Source organism: Gracilinanus agilis, chromosome 6 (assembly GCF_016433145.1).
Source record: "Gracilinanus agilis isolate LMUSP501 chromosome 6, AgileGrace, whole genome shotgun sequence".
Classification (NCBI taxonomy): domain Eukaryota; kingdom Metazoa; phylum Chordata; class Mammalia; order Didelphimorphia; family Didelphidae; genus Gracilinanus; species Gracilinanus agilis.
This window is the reverse complement of record NC_058135.1, coordinates 267,910,827-267,937,173: the sequence shown is the minus strand read 5'-3', so window position 1 is coordinate 267,937,173 and position 26,347 is coordinate 267,910,827. Positions and strand designations below refer to the sequence as shown.

General features: G+C 43.7%; 1 protein-coding gene across 3 annotated transcripts in view; it reads right to left on the bottom strand.

The window, feature by feature from the left end:
• The window catches only part of ALKBH3 (alkB homolog 3, alpha-ketoglutarate dependent dioxygenase), a 57,844-nt gene that overhangs the window by 9,809 nt on the left and 21,688 nt on the right, over positions 1–26,347 (bottom strand). For all 3 annotated transcript variants that reach the window (XM_044680991.1, XM_044680992.1, XM_044680990.1), the window contains exon 8: positions 22,520–22,729. In XM_044680991.1, the coding sequence (XP_044536926.1) occupies positions 22,520–22,729 (210 nt within the window). The remainder of the gene's footprint in view (positions 1–22,519; positions 22,730–26,347) is intronic.

The window sequence follows — 26,347 nt, the reverse complement described above, 5'->3', positions numbered from 1 at the left end:
TCCCTCCCGGACACTGCCATTAATGCTCCATCTGTGCTCTCTTTTTGTCACTGTGGCCCCCTTTTCCCATGAATGAATTCCTTTTGGAACCTCCATTTTGTGGAAGGGCCCAGACCAACCATGATTTATTCTCTGGACTTCAGCTACCTGGCACATAGTAATAAAATTCTTATTGACTTGATCTCCTTGAGGCATATATGCCCAGGAACAGCATCTCTGATGGATGTTTTAGTACCTTTTTTTTTTTTAAACCATCATTCCAAAATGCTTTCCAAAATTGCTTCACAGCTCAACTAACCACATATTAGTACATCTGTTCCTCTTCAGCTCTTAAAAACTATTTCCATTTTTTGGTATCTTTGTCAGTTTGCTGGGTGTGATGTGAAACCTATAAGTTGTTTTGATTTATATTCCTGTTATTTATGTCTTGGGATAATCTTTCATATGCTTATAATTCTTCACTTAAGAAGTATTAATTCATATCCCTTGACAGCTTAATTGTTGGAAATGGCTCTTGGTCTTCCTCATTTATGTTAATTCCTTATGTGAGAGGCAGATTGATGTAGAGGAGAGAACTCTAGGGACATTTAGGCAACTCTGAGACATCAAGTTGCAAGGAAGACACCAACTTGCCTTGACAGGGGCAGTTTCCTCATTGAGAGTTTACTATTTTCAGGAAATCACAGGTCCCTGCTCCTCCCTGTCCCTTATTAAGGCAAAGAGCTGATGGCCAAGATAACTACAGCCACAGTAAGTAAGAAAGGTAAGAAAATACCTGCTAACCCTCAAAGAATGAAAGTTACCCGGCCTAGATGAACTTAAGTCTTACATCCTAAAGAGACTAGTAGACATGACGAATGAGCTATTGTCATTAATAGCTGAAAGAATATGGAAAACTGGGAGGAATGTGAAGTTGGAGAATAGCAAATGATGTTCTTGTTTCCAAAAGAGGGAAGAGTTTACAAACCACAAATCAGTGAGTTTGATTTTATGTGCTCTTATCTGATTTTTAAGGTTCTAACCTTTTCTAGCTCATTTTACAGATGAGGAACTAAGACAAACAGGGTTAAATGACTTGCCCAGAGTCACACAACTAGTAAATGAGGCGGAATTTTTGAACCCAGGAAGATCAGTCTTTTTTTTTTTTTTAAACCCCTTACATTCTGTCTTGGAATTAATACTTAGTAGTGGTTCCAAGGCAGACGAGTGGTAAGGGCTAGGCAATTCAGTGACTTGCCCAGGGTCACACAGCCAGGAAGTGTCTGAGGCCATATTTGAACCTAAGATCTCTGATTTCTAGACCTGGCTCTCAATCCACTGAGCCAACCAGCTGCCCCTTGAAGATCAATCTTCTTGACTACAATCCATATATTCTATCCACTGTGCCACCTAGCTGGAATATCCCTGGAAATTTCTAGAAGGGGTCATTCAAGAGATGGTTGATGAACACCTAGAACAGGGAGCACAGATTCCAGAGAGCCAGTCTGGCTTCATCAAGAACAGATTATGTTGGCCTCACCTCATTTCCTTTTCTGACGAGATAATTAAGCCAGTGGAGGGGAAGACTGTGAACAGAATTTACTTCCATTTCTGTAAAACTTGTACAGTATTTCAGATCATTCTTGTGGATAGGGTGGCAAGATACGGGCCAAATATACAAATTAGATGGATTTGGACCTGGTTGAACGACTGGACTAAAAAGTAGCTGGTCATGGTCCATAGTCACCATAGCAGGATGTTTCTGGTGGAGTACCCCAGGGATCTGTGCTTGGCCCTGGGCTGTTTCACATTTTTAACTATGACTCATATAAGGGCAAAGTAGATTACCTATAACTGATTTTACTAATGCAAAAGCTCAGATTTGCTGATGACCCAAAGCTGGGAGAGAGAATGCAAGGGATGACAGTCTTGAACCAAAAAGATTCTGACAGGCTGGAGCATGGGGCTGAATCTAATAAGATGAAATTCAACAGGGATCAGTGGAAAGTCTTACACCTTGGCAGCAAAAATCCCAAGAAAGGGAAGACATAGACAGCAGAAACTCTGAAAAGATCTGGGGGTTTTGGTAGGCTATAAGCTGAATAAAACTCAGCAGTGTGCTGACACAGTCAAAAGAACCTAAAGCAATCTTGGGCTGTGTCAAGAATACAGTGATGAAGAGGGCAGCTGGGTAGCTCAGTGGATTGAGAGTCAGGCCTAGAGATGGGAGGTCCTGGGTTCAAATCTGGCCTCAGATACTTCCTAGCTGTGTGACCCTGGGCAAGTCACTTGACCCCCATTGCCCACCCTTACCACTCTTCTACCTTGGAGCCAATACACAGTATTGACTCCAAGACGGAAGGTAAGGGTTTAAAAAAAAATTTTTTTTTTTAAAAGAATATAGTGATGAGGAATAATCCAGGAGAAGGAACTGATATCCCATAGTCCTCTGCTCTTATCAGCCCTCATCTGGGGCATTCTGTGCAGTCTTGGGCCCCACAGTTTAAGAAGGACATTGATAAGGCACAGACAGATCTGGGGGAGAAGAGCTAGGATGGTGAAGGGCTTAAGAGTACTAAATGCATGAGGAACTAAGGATATTTAGTCTACAGAAAACTTGAATGAGATACGGATAGCTATGTTTAAGAATTTAGTGGATTGTCATGTGGAAAAGGGATGAGACATTATTTATTTAGCCCCAGGGGCACAATCCAAGAGAAATAGACAGAAGCTAAAAAGAAGCCATTTTATGTTTAATGTCATGAAAAACTTCCTAAAGATTAAAGTCATTTGAAAGTGGAACAGGCTGCCCCTCCCTGGAAGTCTTTTCAATCTGTGACTGAATGACCACTTGTCAGATATGTTATAATGGAGGTTCCTTTCAGTTAGAGTTTGGCCTAAATAGCCACCGAAATCACAGCCCTATAATTCCAAGATGCTGACATTTTGGATAACAGACACTGTTCAGGGATACTTCATGCAAAGATTTTTTCCCAAACAATGCTTTCTGTTCTTATCCTAGCTATAACTGATTTTATTAATACAAAAGCTTTTCAATTTCAGGTAACAATATATTTTCTCTTTAATGAACACTTTTATCCTTTGTTTGGTTAAGAATTCTCTCTCTGGCCAGACCCATGAATTGTACCTGACCTCATTCTCTCCAATGTTTTTTTTAGGCTCACCATTGTTTCTAAGTCTGGTAGAATAAATGGATCCTATTAATTCTAAACATTTCTGGTTCAGTGTAGCAAATATAACAGACAAAGATGAGTGTATTCCTTGGGAGAGCTATTTGAATTAGCAAAGGTCTAGACCCACAAAAAAAAGTACGAAGACCTGGAATAGCTGTTGAGATACACAGAATTTTTATATTGCTTACTTCTACTTAGAATCATAGAATGTTAGAGCTGGAAAGTTATCTAGTTCTGTTTCCTCATTTCAAAAATGAAGGAAACTGAGGCCCAGAGAGAAGAAATAACACATCCAGGGTTATACAGCAAATGAGTGACAAAAGGAAATGCTAGCACTTAATTCTAGTTCAGCATTCTTTATATCTTTCTTCTATTAAATATATTTCTTATAATTTCCTAGTTAAAGAGTGAATCTCTTGGGGGGCAGCTAGGTAGCTCAGTGGATTGTCAGGCCTAGAGATAGGAGGCCCTAAGCTCAAATGTAGCCTCAGACATTTCCTAGCCATGTGACCCTGGGCAAGTCACTTACACCCTTGCCTAGCCCTTCTGTTCTTATGCCTGGGACCAATACACAGTATTGATTCTAAGAAGGAAAGTAAAAGTTTTTTAAAAGAATGACTCTCAAGTGTAAACAAGGTCACACAGTAATCACAACTATAGAACTCACAAATGCTTCATTCTCTAGCCAAAGTGTAATGAAGGAGGCCTGCCTCAGACAAGATGGCGGAAGACTATCCACTAATGAAAGCAAAAGTGAAAAGCCAGCCAGAGAGTACCAAAATTCATGATGATAAACAGATAAGCAATAGCTTATTCCCTGGTTTCTTGCTTTTGACTGTTTATAGACCTGCATTCAGTCACTAAGCATGGTAAAACAGGGGGGGAAAAACAGTCCTTTCATTTATCCAGAACTTTCTTAAATTTTTCATATTTCTTAAATATGATTAAAAAATAGCTGAGAATGAAATTTTCCACGTGAGCCCCTAGCCTCAAGTAGGCTTCAAGGTTCAAAATGAAACTTCCACATGGTGCTTTTCTGTATATCCAGGACTGTGCTGGGAAATCTTGAAATGTTCCCAACTCCAGAGAAAGCCAAAGAAAAAAGAATCTCAGAGCCTCCAGGAACTTAGGAATCATCTAGTCCAATGATTAGCTACACTGGAAGCCCCTCAGCGACCACATAGTCTGCTAGAATGCCCCTAGTAGGAGTTAACTCCCATAGAGACCCACTGCCCTGCTGGAAAGCTTGAATTTTTTTGGAAGTTGTTCCTTAAACTAAGCTTACACATGCATCTTTGCAGCTCCCACCTTCTGCCTTCTGAGGCTCTAAACGATATTTAAAACCAGTTCTCATGTCATTTCCTAAGTTTTCTCTCCTCCAGGTCAAAAATCTCTAGTTCCTTTAACCTGTCCTCTCATGGAATGCTTCCTTCCTTCCTTCTTCCTTCCAAACTCTTACTTTGATACTAAGACAGGAGAGCAGAAAGGGTTTGGCAATGGGGAGTAAGTGATTTGCTCAGGATGTGTCTGAGGTCCCCTCACTCAAGGCCTGTTGCTCTCTCCACTGAGCCACCTAGCTGCCCCTACATAAGATGATTTTGATGTGCATCTTGGTTGTTCTCTAGTAGATTCTTCTTTCCAGCTTATCATTATTTTTCCTAAAAAATGGTTGAACTAAACACATTGTTTCAGTTATAGGCTGTCTTAGATCATCTTTGATTTTTCAGTTTCATGCTGTTGTGATGAATGAATCAAACTTTCTTTGTCTATCAATCATCAATTTTTAAATTAATCATATAATTATATAATATAAATTATAGGCTAATCACATAATTAATAAATTAACTTAAAACACCCCTACTTAACACTAAGTAAGAGAGTTCACAAGCCACTTACTAGAGAGGGTGACAACTCCAGAGGCCACAGACCACCCCCTTGGCAGTGCTAAGCAAATTGTAAGACTGCAATTGGTTCCCATAAAGTGGAGGAAGGAACAGGAAGTGATGTGAAAAAAGGACTATAAAAAATCATGAACCTCCTGTCCAAGAGGCTTCTCCTGGTGACTTGGCTTTTGGAGGTGGCTTTGGACTTGACCTTCAGCTTGGACCTTGACTTTGGCTCTTTTTTTGGAGGACTGCCTCTTGGAGGCCTGCTCCTGGATCTTCTCCTTTGGACTTTGTCTTGGGTGAGTGAGTAGCTGGCCTTCCTTTCCTAGCTTCTGGAGAGATTAGTTCCAGAGAGGCCTTCCCTTCCTGGAGGAGGCTGAGTTGGTGGAACCCTTTCATAAGACACCACCGGGTCCTCTGGCTGAGGACTAACGAGCTCTGCCAGGGCTGAGCCAGACACTGGAGCAACATTTAGTGTGATAGACTAGACATTTTCTCTATTCTCTTCTTACATTTCTCTACTTTCACTCTTTCTACCTCTTTGTATATAAAAGCTACTAAAAGTCATTTTGACTTGAGCTGTAATATTTTAAATCAAGGACCACAATATTACTTTAAAATTCTCATATTTAGTCAAACCCTAAATTTAATTTCTTACATTGTTAACACATGGACCTTGCCATCCACTAAGACCCACAGATCTTTTCAAATGAACTGCAGGCCAGAAACAACTCTTCAAATATGTATTTGTGAAGAATATGTTTTTTTAGCCTAAGTATAAGATTTTACATTTATTATTATCTATCAAACTTCATCTTATTAACCCTGCCCTAGGGCATCTTAGTGACACAATGGACAGAGTGCCAGGCCTGGAGGCAGTCCTGAGTTCAAATCTGCTCTCAGATTTAGAAACTTAATAGCTCTTTGGCCTGGGCAAATCACTTAATTCAGTTTCCTCACCTGTAAAATGAGCTGGAGAAGGAAATGGCAAACCACTCCAGTATCTTTGTCAAGAAAACTCCAAATGGAGTCACAGAGTCAGACACAACTGAAAACAACTCAACAGCAAGCATTCTAGCCTTCTGACATATATATATATGTCAGAATATATATATATATGTCAGAATATATATATATATATATATATCTTATATATAATTTCAATCTTTCTATCAATTCTAAGACACGAGAGAAGTAAGGGTTAGGCAACTGAAGTTAAGTGAGCTGCCCAGGGTCACACAGCTAGGAAGTGTCTGAGGCCAGATTTAAAACCAGGTTCTCTTGAACCCAGGCCTGGTGCTCTATTCACTATGTTGTCCGATATTGTTTTTAATCCCAATTTTGTCATTCAACACAGAAGCTCTCTCACCTAGCTTTGTATCATCTGTAAATTTGCATTGAAAAATCTTGACTAACTGACCCAATTTACTGATAAAAATGTTAAGGCAGCATGCATCTTTTGGGGGACTTCACCCAAGTCCTTCTTCTAAAGGGGACAGTGAATCATCAATGACTAGTCTCTTTGGATGTACCCATTCAAACAGAGTCAAATCCACCTAACTATACTACCCCACCACCCTCTACCTTGTCCATAAGAACCGCATAAGAGACTGGGCCTAATGCTTTGCTAAAATCTGGGTAAGATTCTATATGGCAATTTGGAACTATGCCCTAAGAGCTCTAAAAGACTGCCTGCCCTTTGATCCAGTCATACTACTACTGGGTTTGTACCCCAAAGAGATCATAAGAAAAAAGACTTGTACAAAAATATGTAAGAGGGAGATTTTAGGTATTTTATAGGTATATATTTAAAGTGTGGCTGCCAGGAATCAACGACTCAGATTGATTCCATAATTAAAATAGACCCAAGTCAGGATCGGGTTTAAGGTAGTTTATTTACAATTAGGAAGGTAGAAGGTAGGGAAATAAAAAAAGAGGGAGAGGCGTGTCCAGGTCTGCAGAGGCCTGGATGGAGAGAGAAGGTTAAAAGGCTAATTAAACTAAATTATACACCACAAGGCCTAGCAATCAGAGAGGTAAAAGCCTACTTAAGGTAGAGTTTGGAAAACGCCAAGGTAGGCCAAGGAAGTCAGCCTAACTTACCCACATGACCATTCAGAGTGGAAACAGTCTGAGGTCCCAGTTGAGAACCTTCAGCACCAAGTTCAAAGCGGGAACTGCCTCAACAGGAAGTAACCAACATTCTTGAAGAGATAGTGTCTCTCGTCACTTCCTGTGGGTCCTCCTCTAATTCAAGTGGACAAATGGCAGCCTCTACACTGATTTGGACTGCCCAAAGGGCAGTCCCTTGTTCCTGATTTGTTACTTATTGTCACGTGTGGGTAACTCATCTCCGCTCCCCACTAAGGGAGGTGGGGATGACATTATCTCTGGCAGTAAAGTTTTGACTATGAATGGACTAGAGCTAATTCCATTTACACAAATATTTATAGCCATGCTCTTTGTGGTGGCAAAAGAATTGGAAAATGAAGGTATGCCCTTCAATTGGTGAATGGCTGCACAAATTGTGGTATCTCTTGGTGATGGAATACTACTGTGCTCAAAGGAATAATAAACTGGAGGAATTCCATGTGAACTGGAAAGACCTCCAGGAATTGATGCAGAGTGAAAGGAGCAGAGCCAAGAGAACATTGTACACAGAGATGGATACACTGTGGTAAAATTGAATGTAATGGACTTCTGTACTAACAGCAATGCAATGATCCAGGACAACTATGAGGGACATATGAGAAAGAATGCTATCCACACTCAGCAGAAGAACTTTGGGAGTAGAAACACAGAAGAAAAACAACTGTCTGATCACATGGGAGGATGAGGATATAATTAGGGATAGTGACTCAAAATGAGCACCCTAGCAAATATCAGTAATATGGAAATAGGTCTTGATCAATGACACATGTAAAACCCAGTGGAATTGTGTGTCAGCTATGGGAGGGAGGTATAGAACATGAATTTTATAACCATGGAAAAATGCTCCAAATTAATTAAAGATTTTTTAAAAAATAAAAAAATAAAATAAAAGCTGGGTAAGCTGTACCTACAGCATTTGCCCCATCTCCCATTTTAACAGCCCAGCATAGACTGGGACATGTGTGTCTTAAAACTAAACTGACTCATGATCCTCATGATCATCACCATTCACTTTTCTAGGTGCTCAGTATCCCTTTTGATGATCTAAAATTTTGCTAGGAATCCAAAAGTATAAAAAGTTGATCCTCTATTCCTCCTCATCATGGAGCAATTATGTTTCATTTGGAGGTTTAATTCTACTTCTTCCTATAATAATAGGGAAAGGGAAAGGTTTCATCAAGTTTAATAGCTCTAAATTCCGTATTATGGTGAGAAAACCAGACCCTGGTTTGTTCTAGAGGCCTTTTAAAAAAAAAAAAAAAAAGCACATCACATTTTGTCGTGTTTTGAAGTGTATGTTTACAGGACCTCTCAAAAGTCTCCGAAGCTTTAGAGCAGTGGTTCCCAAACTTTTTTAGCCTACTGCCCCCTTTCCAAAAAAAATATTACTTAGCGCCCCCTGTCACATACTATCACTTCCCCCTTACAGTTATTTACCACCCCCAAATGCACCTGTGGCCATCACTGTCCCCCTGGATCACTGAAGTACCCACCAGGGGGCGGTGGCGCCCACTTTGGGAAGTTTTAAACTGCTCTAAGATTTTTTAGACACTAAATTTGGGAGTGTCCCTGCAGAAGGCAGAATCTTTTCTATCTTTCCTTGAAAGGTAAATCACATTGTGGAAACTATTACTGTCTGTATATTTTATAAGTATATTACTGTCTTCCAAGAAAGTCTAACAAAATAATCTTTAAGATTATAAGCATGCCTTTTCATGGTTTTATTTTATAAAAATCCTATGAGTGTGGGGCAGCTGGGTAGCTCAGTGGATTGAGAGTCAGACCTAGAGACGGGAGGTCCTAGGTTCAAATCCGACCTCAGACACTTCCCAGCTGTGTGACCCTGGGCAAGTCACTTGACCCCCATTGCCCACCCTTACCACTCTTCCACCTATGAGCCAGTACACAGAAGTTAAGGGTTCAAAAAAAAAAAAAATCCTATGAGTGTTTGGGCTCAGAAACCTATAATCTCTACTAGAATATCTGTCTAGGGTCATGAACAATAAGCTCAAGGTCTCTAATAAGAAAAAATATCAAGTATCAAGCCTAATGAGGTCAGGAAATAGAACGAAAATAAATATGTTTTCTTCTGACCTCCTTTCTATGTATTTTTGGTTGATTTTTTAATAGGTATCTCTTAGGGATGAGATGATGCCACTTATCTAAAGGTGATTTATGAGGGCAACAAAGGCTTAACAGTCTGGGGCATCTCAGCTGTTTTACTGCATGTACTGTGGAAAAGATGGTCAAGACTAATTTTGGTGCTGTATCTCATTTAATCAAAGTTTTCTAGCCTAAGTTCTTTTTTTTTTTATTTTGAATATTTCCCCCTAGTTACATGTTTCATGTTCTTTCCCTCTCCCCCAAAATCCCCCTAACTCCCCTTAGCCACTGGCTTTTACATGTACTATTGTTTAAGACTTAATTCCATATTATTGATAGTTAGACTAGAGTTATTGTTTAGTGTCTACACCTCCAATAATATCCCTATCAGCCCATGTGATCAAGCAGTTGTTTTTCCTGTGTTTCTACTCCTACAGTTCTTCCTCTGAATGTGGCTAGTTTTCTTTCTCTTAAGTCCCTCAGTTTTGCTCTGGATTCTTGCATTTCTAGCCCAAGTTCTAATAATATGTGCCATTTATGATCAATAAACAAACATTTTTCAAATGTATCCTCTAGCTTTGGCACTGTGCTGGCAACTAGGGGGTACCAAGCAATAAAAATCTTAATTCTTGTTTGCTAGGAGCTCACTTTCTAGTTAAATTAAACTAATATTCATTAGGCAGCGATTATGTATAAGGCACTGTCATGGTAGGCACCATTTGGGGAGATAAGGTTGGTAAGCAAGAAAATATTTCTTATACTAACTTATAGTATTAGTCAAGTGCAAAAAATAATATCACTTTGAGAGAGTTTGAACCATATGCTTTCTAAGGCCCTTCTACCTACGACAATTATGGGAATCTTCTCTATCTCTGTGCCCCCTCACCCCCACCCTTGCCTCGGCCAATGGAATTGAGCCACTCTCCTAGCTGCCCTTGGAATCTGTTCTTAAACTATGCTGGAGGCTTTTGGGTTGGAGATTAATACAATAATCGTTGATCAGTTTTTGCTTAAAGATTTCCAGTATGAAGGAAACTAATAGCAGAAAAGTTGCTTATCTAATCACTCCTGAACAAAAACATTCCTATAAGGCTATCTATTTCAGTTCCATCTTCTTGAGATTTGGCTCAATGTTCTAGCCTAGTGGCTCCCAAACTTTTTTGGCCTACCGCCCCCTTTCAAGGAAAAATATTATTTAGCCCCCTAGAAATTAATTTTTTTAAATGTTAATAGCAATTAATAGGAAAGATAAATGCACCTGTGGCCATCACCGCTCCCCTGGATCACTGCAGCACCCACCAGGGGGTGGTAGCACCCACTTTGGGAATCACTGTTCTAGCCTGTCAAATCTTTTTGGATCCTATCATTCAGTATGTCGGTTATGCCTCCCAGCCAGGATAACATTAATCCTCTATCTAATTGACAAAATAGGTTAAATTCCACAGGTCAAGTACAGATCCCTAGGGAACTCCACTAGAGACTTCCTTCCAAGTGAATATCAAATCACTGCCCCTTGGATTTAGACATTCAACCAATTTTAAATCCATTAGAATTAGTCTCCAGTGCTTTACTAAAATCTAGGTAAACCATGTTACTACTCCTAGCTAGAAATGTTGTCCAAAAATAAAATGAGATTAGTCTAGTACAGTGATGGCTAACCTTTTAGAGACCAAGTGCTGTACCCCGCCCCTCCAGCCCCTCACCCCACTCCCATTGGGCTGATGGACAAAGGGGCGGGTCATGTGAAGAATGTCCTCGGGCAAATGGAGAGGGGGAGGAGAACAGCTTCACCCTGACTCCTTCTGGCTTTCTAGTGGCAAACTCTGGTGAGCGCCTGAAAGTGTGCCCATAGAGAGGGCTCTGCGTGCCCTTTTTTGGTGTGTGTGCCATATGTTTGCCATCACTTGTCTATCATGAAAAAGTTATTCTGGATTGATGTGATTACCATTTACTTTTCTAGATGCTCACTAACCATCTCCTTAAGAGATCTTTCTAGAATTTGGCCAATAATGAAAATCAAGCTGCCTGACCTATAGTTAGGAGATTTCAGTCTTCTCCTTAAAGACTAAAGCAAAGAAGGAAAAAATGTATGAAGAAGAGGGCTTTTAAGGTGTGCGGATGGGAAGAAGAAAAGGGAAGTCAGAGTGGATAGCCTTTGTTTTCTCAATGGAGGAGGAAGCAAGGTCATGTGTTGACAGGGATGAGGAGAAAAAAGTTTGGGAAAGTCCATGGAAAATGACAGAAAGTCAATTGAGGAAGAAGAAAAAAAAGATAGCTATGCAGCAGGGAGGGCCAAATGAAATTATATAACAACTCTGCAATGGACCAAGTCAACATATTGTAAGATTTTCTCTAGCAACATCATGTAGGAAAGCGCAGAAGAGGCACAGGATCAAAGTAATCCAAGGCATGGATTAGTCAAGGGATGCATATTAATATGATAAATGGACATGGGAATCAAAGGTGGAGAAAAGTATACAACTGGATTGGTTGACCACAGGGTCAATTCTTTGAAGAAAGGAAAGCTCAGTCATCTTTCCCAGGGGCAATCTTTTATCTCCCAGAGGTGATGGCCTGGGAGAACAGAGAGGGGCTGGAGGACTGGAAGCGATAGGAGAACAAAGTTTAGAAGCAGCAAGGTGAAGGAAAAGAAAGTTAGGAAAGAGGAATTTCATACTTTGACATGATATGATAGCAGTTATAGATGATGAGAAAATATAAGATGTGATCATTTCTGTGAATAAAAAAGAGGAAAACCAGTGGCTATGAGATTAGATGAAGTTGACGAACTAGAAGACTAGTCAAAAGGGATGATGGGAATACTGGGAATTTTATATACTGAGAAAAGGGCCCTAGATTTATTCATTGGGTGGCCTTTGTTTACCTCTAAAGAATACAGACCGTTATTGCTTTACATAAATTCACATTATGCAAACCAAAAAGAAGACTTCAGTAAACTTTATTGTACGGTACAGTGTTCTCGTTTTTCTCTCTCTCTCTCTCTTCATCCTCCCTGCCCCACCTCCCCTCCCCATCCCAATGAAATCCTCTCCTATCTGTCTGTCTATCTCTCTTCTTCAGCCTCCCTGCCCCACCTCCCCTCCCCATCCCAATGAAATCCTCTCCTGTCTGTGTCTGGCCCCCAAGTGTTCTTCCTCTTGATTCTGGCCAAGCCCTCACATGACATGTTCTTCCTTCTAGTCTCAATTCTCTGTCTGTAGCCCCCACAAGTCCTTTAAACAAGTGCTAGCCCTTTCCCTCCACAGGCACACACTGCCCTTTCTGCCTCACAAATTCACATTACGTAAAAATCTCTTTATGTAGCGGTCTGCAGGATGGTTCACTTACATAAAGCTAGAATTGTCTGTAGTTTCTGTAGTCATGGGGATAGAAGCTCAATGGCAGGAGATTAAGGAATGAATAGGTAGTGAAGAAATGAAGAGCCTCTAAGTGAAGAATACATTGTGGGTGTAAAATCCTTGTTCCAGAAGCTTACCAATGAGAGGAAGTAGAAAAATAAGAGTCAAACAAAAGTTTGCTCAGGTTAGTGTCTGAGATGTGAACACGTGGCCTTCCTGGTTGTGAGTCAATTATGAGGTACAGATGAAGTGCTTAAGTTGTCAGAGAAATTATAGAGGATAGCAAGTATGCCAGGCTATTGCTCTCCTCCCAAACAGATATGTAAATACTGCTCCCTCTTTAGATTTCCTCTCTTTTTAGCTTACTTTGCTACTGGGCAGTCTCACTGTCCCCAGCTGGGCTCTCATCGGCCTCATGGACCAACAAACCTTCAGCTTCATTTGGATTGCAGAGCTGTTCTTACTGCTGTTGATGTAAGCAGCAGGAAAGTCACAGCTGGACCTTTTGTTTGCAGTGCTGACATTGAAAAAAAACAAAAAATAATCTTCTGATTCGTGCCGAAAATTATGGAGAGAGAATAAACATGGTGGTCCACAAAATCATTTTACAGAGTCACTCTGCTGACTCAACTCAGGCTGCAAATGGCTGAATTTGTAGTATCGATCAAAAACACATTCTTTTAAAAACAGAAGCTGCTGAATCTGAGACAAGACCTGCAAAAGAACATAGGGGGTGGGGAGCAGGAAGCATTGCTTTAGTAGTACTGAGGCTTCTCTACTTAAAAAGGTTCTTTAACTAGACAGTCTAATTCTGCTTTGTGTCCAAACTACACAGATCAAAATACTCTAATTTCTGGTATTCCCATGGCACAAGCTTGCTGGTTTATTTGATAAGAATGTATAAAACTGGCAACAACAACAACAATCAATACTCTCACACAAGGGACCACAACTGACTTTTTTAAGTATTCCAGAGGAAAAATAAAATATTCCAGGAACACAGGGACAGAAGCATGGAACCTCAAAAGAACTAGGCAACTGACATTCACCTCATGGAAAAATGGGCTTGGCACTGTCTGTGCTGCACCTCCCATTGCAATGGGGATTCCCACTGCAGAAGCACTTAGACATGAATGATTCTGGAAAAGACTGGAAGGATCATCTAGTGCTACCTCATTTTACAAAGAAGGAAACTTAGGTCTAGAGAAGGGAAATGACTTGGCTACAGCCACACGATGGAGTGTTCTTAGAGTATGGGCTCTTAGGAACAGAGACCAAGTCTCAATTAAGCTCCCTTTCTCTCCCAGGGCTCAGAAGAGTGAATTACTGGAAGAGGCACCATTCTGATTCAGACCCAAACTGAGCTTCAAATCTAAAAGCTGGGTGGCACAGAGGACAGAGTGCAGGACTTGGAGTACCTGACCTGACCTGAGGGGTGATAGGGATGATCTCCATGGCCCCTTCCACATCTAACATTTGACGTTTGCATGATCTCTATTCTTCTGCCTTGGCTGAATGCAATAATGAAGTAATTAGGTTTAAGATGAGCTAATAAGACATATAAAATCTGTATCAGACTGCTTTCCAGCTTGGGGAAGAGGAAGGGGAAGAATTTGGCTCAAAACTTTTTTTTTAAAAACCTGAATGTTGAAAATTGTTTTTACATGTAATTGAGGGGAAAAAAATAAAATCTTTTAAAAAAAAGATGAGATAGCAGGGACAATTCAGTGTTCAAGAAAGATGGGAGGTTTGAATGAACAGCAGAAAAGCCTGCTCACTCAATATGTGCAAGATGACAGTTACAGCTCATTTCTGAAATCTGATGTTAGGTGTAACTACACTGCCTAAACGTTAACAAAATGCTCCCTTCCTTTTGAATTAGTAAACATTTCTAGATGGATGCCTTCTAGACAACCAACTACCTATGGTTCCTACACAGGTGAAAGGATTCCTCATCACTCCTGAAAATGCTACCAAAGCAAATAGAGTAGCAAATTCCTAGAATTTCTGAACCCATTTAAGACTATGTGAATGGAAGAAGAAAATCTGACAATGATGATGTACTTAGTTGAGGCCCAGATGAGGAAAGACAATTGGCTCTGGAAGATTCAGATGAAAGGGATGATTACAGTCAATTTCCCCTCAAAGACTCAGAAAGTAGTGAAAACAAGTCAATCACAGTGGAAGTCAGGGCCTGAATTCTAGAGTGACCTTAAGGGTACTGGAAATCAAGGATGATCGCAAATACAGAATAAATGAAAAGCAAAAAATCAACAAAAGCTCCATTTTCACAGCAATAAAGACTTTAAGGACTGAAAAACTTCCCAAACCAAGAAATAATTTTGGACATAAGAAAGTCCAAAATCTGGTCCCTTGTTCCTGATTCTCCCATTCAATGCTACCTGTTTTTTCAAATGGACCTTATTCTGAACCTCCTTCAGGCCTTAGGAAGCCTTTTCTTTTTTTCCACTAATGTTGAGGGAATATATATGGCCACAGTTTGATTTATAACTGCAATGGTCAACATGGATGGCATCCAATGTTTATGAAAGCCAAACAATTCCCCAAAGCATCTTTGTTGGGCTTTGGTCTTTTCATGGTGTCTTTTAAGAATCTGTTGTTATTTGGAAAATATTTCTAGTGTACCCATGAAGTTGGTATAGGTGACTTCCCATCTGATTTCCAACCAGATCTCATTTCCATCCAGGAACGAGATTTACCAGATTTCTGACTTCCTAGTCATCTCTATGGCATGCTGGGAGGTATACAACCCTCCCTCTCTCAACCACTTCCAAGTCTATCTGAAAATCGTAACTGAATCAATACTGTATTTCTGGAAAGGACATGCCAATCACTTGTCCTATAACCTTGACTAACATTTCCTCTAACTCCCCTGTCTAAAATACATCTCCCTGGCCACCTATCCAGCTCTCCCCCAAATGTGTTGTCTTCCCGTTAGAATGTAAATCCTTCACTGTTCTGTTTTTCCTTTGCATCCATAGCATCTAGCATAACTTCTGGCATATAAGTGTTCAATATATGCATGGGGAACAGAAGCAAACTCCTTGAGAACAAGGACTGCCCTACTTACTTATGTGTATCTTTAGGTCTTAGCATAGTACCTTTCACTTAGTAAGCACAGAAGTTAATGCTTTTTTTTTTTTTAACCATTTGCAAAACTTATACTCCAGCTATTTGGCCTGTTCTGGCTCTTTTAGAATGGATCCTCTAGAAAGCAGAGGTCAGATTTTACTTGTCCATCTCCCTCCAACATAGCCCTCAGTTGGCATTTAGTAAATGTTCCTGACAAAGGAGAATATTCTACATGAGGCAAACCACATCATAAATAAACACCATACTGAAAGCTGATCAAACTCTAATCTCAGTCCCAGAGAGCAAATGATAAAACACACTCCTCCGTGGAGAAGAAAAGGCCTTGGGCTTCAGAACGTGGCACATGCTATCAGCTGTGGTCAAGGGAGTTTTTGCTGAGCTAAAAATCTGTTTTATGAGAGAGTATTCAATGGTGAAAGTGGTGGTGGTGGTAGAGATGGAAGGAATGAGAAATATCAGGAAACCACTGGTTTAAAAACAAAAAGCATTTTTTAAAATACATCTGGTGAACCAAAGAGACAGTTGAAAGAGTCCCAGACTTAGGGGCAGGAGACCAAGGTTCAAGTCCTTGCTCTGTGACTGTGAGACTTCAGGTGAATCACTTGGCCTCTCTGGGCATTGAGAGACGTCTCACTCAAATGAAAAGGAGGCTTAAATGGCCTCAAAGGCTCCTCTCATCTCTTAACATTCTTCTGGCATCCTATGCTTTAGGCACGGAGTGCAGAAGGGGCCACATCTGCACAAAAGAGCTGTCAACTATTGACCAACGACAGGGACAGTCAGGAGGGGGGCTACATTTCTGATTTCTGAAACCTAAGACCACTATGTTCAATGTTCTCAACTACTTCCCACAACTACTCAACTACTCCCGAAAAGTAACAAAACCAACGAGGCAGGAATTTATGAGTCAGCTGCCAGGGCACGAAGATCCATAGTGAGTAGGAGGGAGACAGGGTGATGCTCAAAGAAAAATTGCTTTTGCTGGCTCAAGGACTAAGGTCAGCCCCAGAAGTCTCCCATCAGAACATAAGCTCCTTGAGAGCAGAGGCTGCCTTTTCGGTTGATATTCTAATGGGGGAACCCCGGGATGGCATTCAGAGTAGCTGACCTATATCCCTTAGCCAACAATAGCCATCATCATCTCTCTCCTCCCCCACATATATGTATTTATCTATCTCTATCCATCTCTACCTACTTCTACCCATTTATCACTCTCTCTATATTTATCACTCTCCATTATCTCTATATTTCTCTACCCATCTCTAGTGCTTTAACTAAAACTATTTATCTATATCCATCACTACCTCTCTATCCCTCCCTCCAATGGTGGCCTAAAATGAATCCCAATTTTCTCACACCTTCTAGAGTCATTAAACAATTGATTTCTTACCATCCTTCATGTCTACACACCTAAGATCCATCTTTTCCTATGGATGGTGTTACAGAATAGAGCAGGAGGGCATTAAAACCTGTGAAGCCCCCATACTCACTGAGAGCCCTAACACCTCTGCCCTGAGAAATGGTGGAACAAGAGTACCCTCTGGTGAGATCAAAAACAGGATTTCCTTTTGCTCCTTCCAAAGGGGCCAGGGAAAGGAGAGCCTGCAAGTATTGTTGTTATTAGCTCAAGTCACTCTGAGGTGGATGGAAAAAAAAGCAGCTTATTTTGATGATTCAGCTGAAGGACAGAGACTACCTGGAGGTTATTTGCTAGAAAAAAAAAAAAACAACAACAAAAAAACAAGCCTTTTGGCATCCAAATCTCTAGTGCATGACAAAACTTCCTGCTATTATCTAATAACACACCCCCTCCTCTTCCAGCCATCACTGTTTCCTTGGTAACCGACGGAGAAATAGCAGCCTGCCAAAGGGCTTTTGTCGTCCCCCTCCAGTTTGCACTGCAATGTAGAATTAAAGCTGGCTGGGGAAAGCACCCAACTCCTCTTTACACCAGGGCCTCAATGCTGCAGCAAAGCCATCTGGAGATATACCAATGTTGGGGAACAGGAGCCTGAAACCTCTGTTGGCCCCGGAGTGCTGAAATGAAAATGGGGCTGGTTTCTAGACCTGCCAAGAGGCAGTGGATGAGTGGAAAAGCCCCTGGAGCAGGAATCAGGAACAGGGGATTTAGGTGCAGCTCTGCCCTCGACCAGCTGCGTGACATTGGTGCAGTCACTCCCCTCCTCCACTACAGCCCAGGCCCAGAAGCTTCCTAGACAAGATAAATCCACTCCCATTCCTACCTTATTTATGTAGACACTTTTGGGATGTGTTTTCAGAATATGATCAAAGGATCACTATATCTTCCCTAAAAATGCCAAACAAATCCAATGAGGCCCACAAGGAAAGAAAGGGCGCTCGAGCCCAGAGGCCCGTGGTAGTGATGAGGGTGGACACGTTATGAGAAGAGATGGGGGAGAATGTGGGCCCCATGCATTTACAGTGGCTCCCTTTACCGTGGGGATCATGGGGTGAAGCCGTGACACCTGCTAAAAAGACCTGCTGTGACAAGCCAATAGGACAAGAACCAGCCGTGTGCAGAAGATGGCCAATTCCAGAAGTCTGCCATGGTGTTACAAGCTCACTCTGTGGAGAAAGCCATGAGCTCCGTTCTTTAATTATTTGTTTTTTTAAACCTTAACTAAATACTGCTTCCAAGACAGAAGAGCAGTCACAGGGTGAAGCAATGGGGGTTAAGTGACTTGCCCAGAGTCAGCCAGCTAGGAAGGATTTGAGGCCAAATTAGAACTCAAGACCTATCATCTCTGGTTCTCAATCCTCTGAGCCACGTAGCTGCCCCCAGCTCCATTGTTTTGAAAGCCAAGAACATAATTCTGAAAGTGAGCCAAGCCAAAAGTGCCCTTGAGAGGTCTCGCAGGCCCCGGGAGACAGGAGGCTCATTTTCTCCATCCCCCTGCAGGCAGGAAGCTGCTGCTCACTCAGGGCCTGAGGATCAGGCGGACAGAGAAGATGCTATTAGCTTCCCCAACCATTATTCTGAGTAGCTCTTTGAGATGAGCTATGAAATAGGCCCAGGAGAAGACAGGTGAGTCCAGAAGAGGCTCTTGGGCTCCGACAGTTCCCCTGGACTGCAGGAGCGACATTCTTGGGCCCAATTATTCCAGAGGAAGCCTGACACCCCATCTGGGTGCAGACACCTGTCTGCTTTCTACCCTGGGGGAGAAGTGAGAGGAGACAGTCTCCTGTGGGGACGCTTCCAAGGTTACGGCGTCACGATCGGGGCCTGCGCTTCCAGCTGTGGCATTGCAGGAAAGCTTGTCAGGATGCTGATGTCAGCAGCAACCAGAGAAGCGCGCCCAGGGTTTTCACAGTGCTTGTAATCCAAGGCTACTTCCATGGAAGGCTGCTGTTCCCAGAGGCTGGGAAAGGGTATTTATTTAGAGCTCTAGTCATCGATTTGTTAATGAACTTCCCAGAGATCAGCATCAGCTTTCCTGCCTGCCCTTTTGTCTTTTAAACTGAAGCCAAAATTCAGGGGGTTTGTTCAGATTTCGTAGAGTCGATGGATCCATGCCAGGCGATGGAGAGGCAGCTAAGTAGGATCAGTGGTTCCCAACCTGTGGACCAGAGAACCACAGGGGACTTGATTTCCCTATGAGGACAGGCATTGCCATTCTGATTGTAAGTTAGCCCCAACAAAGTGCGACCTCATGGGATTTGTCAAAACTTGATGTTAAAAAGGAGGCCATCAGGGAAGCAAAGAGGCTCAGTGGGTGGAGAGTCAGGCCTGGAGATGAGAGATCCTGAGTTCAAATCTAGCCTCAGCACTTCCTAGCTATGTGACCCTGCACAAGTCACTGAACCCCCATTGCCAGCCCTTACTGATCTTCTGCCTAAGATACACAGTAGTGATTCTTAGACAGATGGGAAGGATTTAACAAAAAGCAAAGGGGCCTTCATTCAGCCTCTTAATCATTGTCCAGCAGGCCAGTGCTGGCCTGGGAACCAGGAGACAGAGATTTGCCAGTGATTACATAAGTCACAGGGCCAATCCCTTCACTTCCTCGAACCTTCCTTTCTTCACCTATAAAATGGGGCTCTGGGTTTCCCAGAAGCTGCTAATTCTCGTCTGAGTGTTGTTGTGAGGAAGATTAGTTAGTAATTAATTATTAAGGTCGACCTAGCAGGAAAGACTGGAGCATTCCAAGATGGAATGAAGGAGCAGGAAGTGGCTTGTGCCCTGAGAGAGACTCCATTAGTGGTTGGCACAAACTGTGGCTAGCCCTGGGAGATCTCAGACCAGCTTCCTGATTCCCTGGGATCCTGAGTGGTGGTGGCTTTTCAGCAAGAGGACAAGACCTACAGAGCAGCACCTAGTGGAGGAGAAGTTTGGGATCTGGTGGACAGCATCTCAAGCACACTCTCTCTACCTGGATACCTTGGACCACCTTGGCTCTTGGCATCCTGTGATCATCTGTGGATTACCGTGAAAACCCCAAAGCCACCCTCAGGCCCATTAGCTGTGCTGGTCAAACCTGGCTGGAACCAGATTTGAAGCAGCCTCTCAGAGACTCCAGTGCCTGCTTAGGTCACTAAGATTAGAGTAGAGAAGTTCTCCCCTTGTCCCTGTGATTTGCCCTTTAGGTTTTAAGTATAGAATTCCCTATCCCACCTTTATTTTAGTTGAACATAATTAAAACTGTTAAAACCTTTACCTTGCCTGTTGGTTTCAAAGACTCTGGCCTAGTGGTGAGCTGGTGACAGTTGGCCAACAGCCATTCTTGACAGTTAGCAGCAGCTTAGCTGTGTACTCTGGTCTCCCTATCCTGGTCCTGTCTCTCCTTCAACCCAGTGTGTGTACCCACAACCATTTAGATGTTATTGTAACATCGCTGGTGCCCCGATATCTTTTTTACAGTTCGTCACTCCCAGACAGGTGGGTAGAGAGACAGACAGGAAGTGTACTCTTGGACTGCTAGAAACATACAGGAAGGCAGAGGTTCACAAAGTGCTTCAGAAGCCCATCGCCTCTTTCCAGAAGGGGCTGCCAGGGCGAACGGCAGAGCTGGGGTTGGCACTGAAAAGGCTTCTGACTACAAGGAGCACAAACAGCTGCCCTGCAGGTGGAGTGGTGAAAAAAGCGTGCCGTGAATCATGAAAGGCTGCAGAAATCCCTGCTGCTGCTCTTCCTGATAATGGGTAGGAACAACAACAACAACGAAAGGAAAAAACATGTATGTGTATGTGGCATTTACATAGCCCTTTGGATTTTATCTGATCCTCACAAGCCCCTGATAAGGTAGGGGCTATCGCTATATCCATTTTACCATCGAGGACGCTAAGGCAAACAGCGGTTTAGTTACGTGCCCAGGGACAAACGCTAGTAAAAGTCTGAGGCTGGATTTGAATTCAGGTCTTCCTGGCCCTGAATCCGGCGCTCTAACCACTGTAGCTGCCTCAAGAGAAGTCAGACCTTCAGAGCTCCTAAGCGCAGAGCAAGAATGTGCCCACTCTTCTCCCAGTTAGTTCCTACACAAGGCTGACCAGCCAAAGCTCCGAGCCAGGGGCCCCACGCTTCTGTACCACAGCCACTCGGACCCCACAGCCACTCGTCGGACCCCACAGCCACTCGTCGGACCCCACAGCCACTCGTACTCAGCGCAGCCATTCAGGGCAGGGAGCTGGTCAATGATACATGGCCAGAGCAGGCTGCGGCCCCTCCGCCAGCTCCTCCCCAGGCAAGCTCAGGGTCCAGTCCAGCACAAGAAGCGCCCATCGAAATGAGGCCGGATGCTGAACAACATAGACATGGTCTGGGGTGCCGATACACGGATAACCCAGTGGAACTGCCTGCTGGCTCCGGCAACAGGAGAGAGGAAGGGAGAGACAATGTGGACTCTGGAACTTCAGAAAGCTCTTGCGGAAATTGTGATTAAGATAAATAAATTTCAATCAAAATGGCCCCCAGTGGCTGATCCAAGAGGAACAGCGCTCCCGGATCATGTGCAGGCGGAGCACGGCCATGGCGTCTCCAGAACAGACACGCGTGTGGCCGTCATGAGGAGCCTCATAGCCCTGCTCCCGACACGACTCAAAGGGGCAGCCGGGGCTCAGCGGGCAGAGCCAGGCCTGGAGACAGGAGGTCCTGGGTTCAAATCTGGCCTCAGACACTTTCTAGAGGGGTGGCCTGGGCCAGTCACCGACCCCCATCACCCAGTCCTTGTTGCTTTTCCACTCCTCCATCAAGATGGAGCCAGACCACTGGGGCAGGGGGCGCCACCACCCTGACACGCACTGACTGGAGGGAAGGGTCCCTGGAGTTTAGAGCCTCTGTGCCTTCGAGTGACATTTATGATGAGGCACACAATCAGCCCCCGACCCAACCAGACAACACCGTGGCCCAGGGCCCCATCAGGGTCTCCAAGTCGAGCTGCGCCGAGCCCCCGGCGTGCCTGGCTCCTGCCATGGACATCCCACTCGGCTCTGCTCCCTGCCAGGCTGGCAGACTGAACCCACCGGAGGGCTGACACTCGCTCCCAGAGCTTGGGCAGGAATCAAGCCCGTCACCGACCCTCAGTGCAGCCCCCCTCTGTCTGCCCCATCACCTAGGACACTCCTGCTTTCTACGATGGCTTCAGGGATCCCCCCTGCCAGTCAGTGGGCCCCAAAGAAACCCTTCTATAGAGCACCCCTTCCCGCACGTGCTGTGTCCCCTCAGAGAACGTGTGCCCCCTGTCCCGGCACCCTGGGGACTCCCCCAGAGAGTACTCACCGGGGGCGGCTTCTTCCTCATCTCGAAGGTGCGGGTGGCCCCCAGGCTGAGGGAGGCAATGACGGGGCACTTTCCCAGGGCCGGCTCGTCGTCACTGTGCCAGTCGACACTGTCCTTCTCGTTTCGATAGAGGTTGCAGAGTAACGAGTTGAAGGTGTGGCCGCTGTTCTCCTCGATGCGCCTCTTCAGCGTGCCCAGCACAGGATGCCACTGCAGAGGGGGCAGAGAGGGCTGGGACAAAGGCGGCCCAGGGCCATCGCCTGGCAGGCTGCACTGAGAAGCCCTCCGAGGCCTGTGTGGCCCCCTTCCCCAAGCGCCAATGACAGAGTTACATCCTGGCCGGGCTAACCCCATTTAACCCTTTCCTATCTTCCTAGAGACAAACCACTACAAAGACGAGGCATCTACTGGAAGGAAACTCCTTATGCGAACAACTCGGCCCAGTCTACACCACAGCCACAGAGAAAGCCCAAAGCTACTCGGCCAATTCCTTTTCTTTTCAACGTGAACACTCGGTAGTGACCCACTTCTGGAGTCACTGGAAAACAAGCAGAACAGGAGGGCTCGGAACAGGTCTGGGTGTCTCCAGGGAGTGAACAGGCACCTTCTGGCATGAAAAACCAGCCTGCGACATCGCTCTCCTTCTCTTAGTTCTGTCCTGTATTTATTATGAAAGATGGATTGTTTTTGTTTACATTTATTTTGGGGAGTTAAAAATAATGTAAAAACAAAAGATCAATAACAATTCAGTCCATCTAAATATCCTGAGCACTTCCTCCATGCAGGGTGCCCGGCTAGGCCCGGCGCTGCAGGGGAGTGGATGAGAAGGAAGATTTGCTACCTGTCCACAAGGAGCTTCTGGTCCAGGAGGGGAAGAGAACAAGCAAATAAATAATACGATGCCAGGAAGGCAATAAATGCCTCAGGGAGGGGACAGCAAAGGGCCAAGGGCAGAAGAGGAAGAGACATTTCCATGTAGAGATCAGGGAAAATTTCCATCCCATATCCTGGACTTCGGATTGCGCCGGAGGGGACGAGGCTCTTCACAGAGATTTTCAGGGCGCTTCCTATAGGGCTTCCTTTGGAAATAGTTACCCGGAGAGGGAAAAGCCAATTGTCCTATGCTTAATGGGAACCAGGACTCTCTTCTAACATGTGTTCATGGAGAGCTTGAGAAAACTCAGACAGAGTCCCTTGTGCCCTGCGGGGTTCTGGGTCACTGAAGGTGGCTCGTTCACTCTTCAGAAGTTCCTGCTTTCTCACTGCTTGGCAGGAAGCGGTGCTGACCCCAGCCTCAGAAGCGCTCTGCACCTTTCAGCAGGACGCCTTCCACTGTGTCTTTGTTATTACAGTTTCCATATCTTTCCCCCCACAAGTCCCCCAAAAAAGGGCTCTACAGAGTCCTTCAAAGACACTTTAAAAACCCACAACCAACCGTATGTATGAAGGTGGAAGAAAGGACACTGAGCCAAAGGCTGTCAGTATTCAGGGTCACTCGGGGCTCCTGGCTGGAAAGAACCTAAGGGAGGCTTTTGGAGATTCTGGCTTTCCCCCTCCTGTGAGCCAGGAGGGTGGCTGGGGGACAGCCAGAGTGGGGGTCGGTGGGAAGGAGGGGGAGTTCATAACTACTAACTACTATTGTAGTTCATAGTAACACAGCCAAGATCTGAACTCAGGCCAAGCCCTTTTCTCTGAAAACAATATAATTATCTACATCCCTGATTTTGCAGCTTTACACTTAATGACATCAGTGGAGCAAAGATCTGCCAAGACACAACAAGGAAAATAGGCAGCAAGTACAGCATCTCCTTACACAGACACAAGTGCTGGATGACAAGGGACTGAAATGAGTGACAAGAGAGAGAGGTCTTCGTGCCCACGGGCAGAGGAACTCAACTGAACAGCTTGCTGGCATGCCAAGGTTTTACAGTTCACAGGATATGACAGTAACAAAATGATGTTTCTGGGGTGCAAAGTCTCCACTCTATCTTAGGAGCGAGTTGATGGAAAGACGGGGAAAGAGATGCAATGGGTCAAAGGCCAAAGCCCTCCTTTATCACTATTGCACAATGCCTCTAATTTCCCTACAACCCTGGAGCTGAACTTCTTTTTTTAAACCCTTCCTTTCCATCTTAGTGAGTGGTACAGGTTAGGCAGCTGAGGCTGAGTGACTTGCCCAGGGTCACACAGCTAGGAAGAGTCTGAGAGACTTTAAGGGCACGTGAATGGCTACATCAGACACATTCAAGGATGGCATCCCATCCTGAAAAGTCTTGTGAACACAGTAAAAGCTAAAGAAATAAAGGAACCCTACAGCTAAAAAGGCCATGAGAAGTGCAGCAGCTCATCTTCCCTTTCAGGAAAACCACAGCAAGGTGCAATTTAAAGGTATAAAATCAAGAAGCCATCCCGGCTAGGGGGTTGTCTACTCTGCTTGAAAGAACATTTTAGAAACTAGGGGACTGACAGCCTCGCCTGGCCCCATCATTCAAGATGCCTGGCTTAACTCACATACCAACACTGAGAAGATATACAGACCTATTTTCGAGGCTGAAGTACAGTCCTGATAAACTACTCAATCTGAAACAAAAGAATTCTAATCTTTTTTGAGGGAATTTCAAACTGCTAACAGGGGCTGGGAAAAAGGAAATGCTAGGTGGGGTTCTCCTTTAGACCATCACTTTTTGGTAGATCTCTAACTTAATCTAGAAAGATCAACCATTTAAGAGTTCCTCTCCCCGCCCCTCCTGTACCCCCCTCACACACACACAAACACACCTCAGGAGCACTCAACTTCTACGTTCTGATTTAACAACTGCTGAAAAGAGATAGTTAATAATGCAGGTTCACTTGGGCCACAGGAAGCGAGGAACTGGACTGAGACCCCAAAGGCCACCAAAGATGGTTTGTTTGTCTGAGCAGTGAACAAAATGGCACACCAGGAATAAGTGATTTCCCAAAGCTTCTTAAATAAAAAAACAAGACAATCTGTTCAACATCTTTAGCCTCTCATGCCTTCTGCAGGTATAAGTGTTCCATGACACAGTAACCAGTATCTGTCACAGATTAACTATATGCTATGAAATGTTGCACATTCCTGTTTATTTACATACAGTGAACATTATCTCCTTTTCTTCCAAATTTATTAATTAACACACAACACCCCTTGCCGGTGGCATGGATCCTAGGAACACAATGGGAGGCCCTTTCTGGTGTACCAACTGTACCCTGAAAATTTTAATTTATACATTAGGATATAACTGTCTACCTTAGGGGACATTTCAAACAAAGAAGAGGGCAGCTAGGTGGCTCAGTAGATAGCATGCCAGGCTGATAGTCAGGAAGACTGGGGTTCAAATCTGGCCTCAGACACTTCCTAGTTATGTGACTCTGGGTTAATTACTTAACCCCGATTGCTTTACCACTCTTCTGCCTTAGAACTGCTATTGAGAAAGAAGGAAAGGGTTTGTTTGTTTTGTTTTTTTAAAGGGAGGCAGAGACATCCAAGAAGATGTCAAATTGGAACTCTGAAAGCTCCAGTCTTAATAGGAGCATAAAAATCAACTCAAAAAGCCCCAGATTCTTCAGAAATGCCAAAATAGTCTGGGAGAGGGAAATGGATGCTCCAATTTCATAGAGCAAGCTGAAAGATAATATTGTAGTATGGAGAGACTGAGGTATATGTAGAAGGGAAGATGGGTAAGGAAAAAAAACTTCATTTTCTTAAAATGCTTAGCACTGATTCTAGTTTGAACCTGTTCTTAATTATTCCATTAAGTCACACAAAAGAATAAAGAATGATAGTCATTGAGGGCCAGGCCTGGAGAC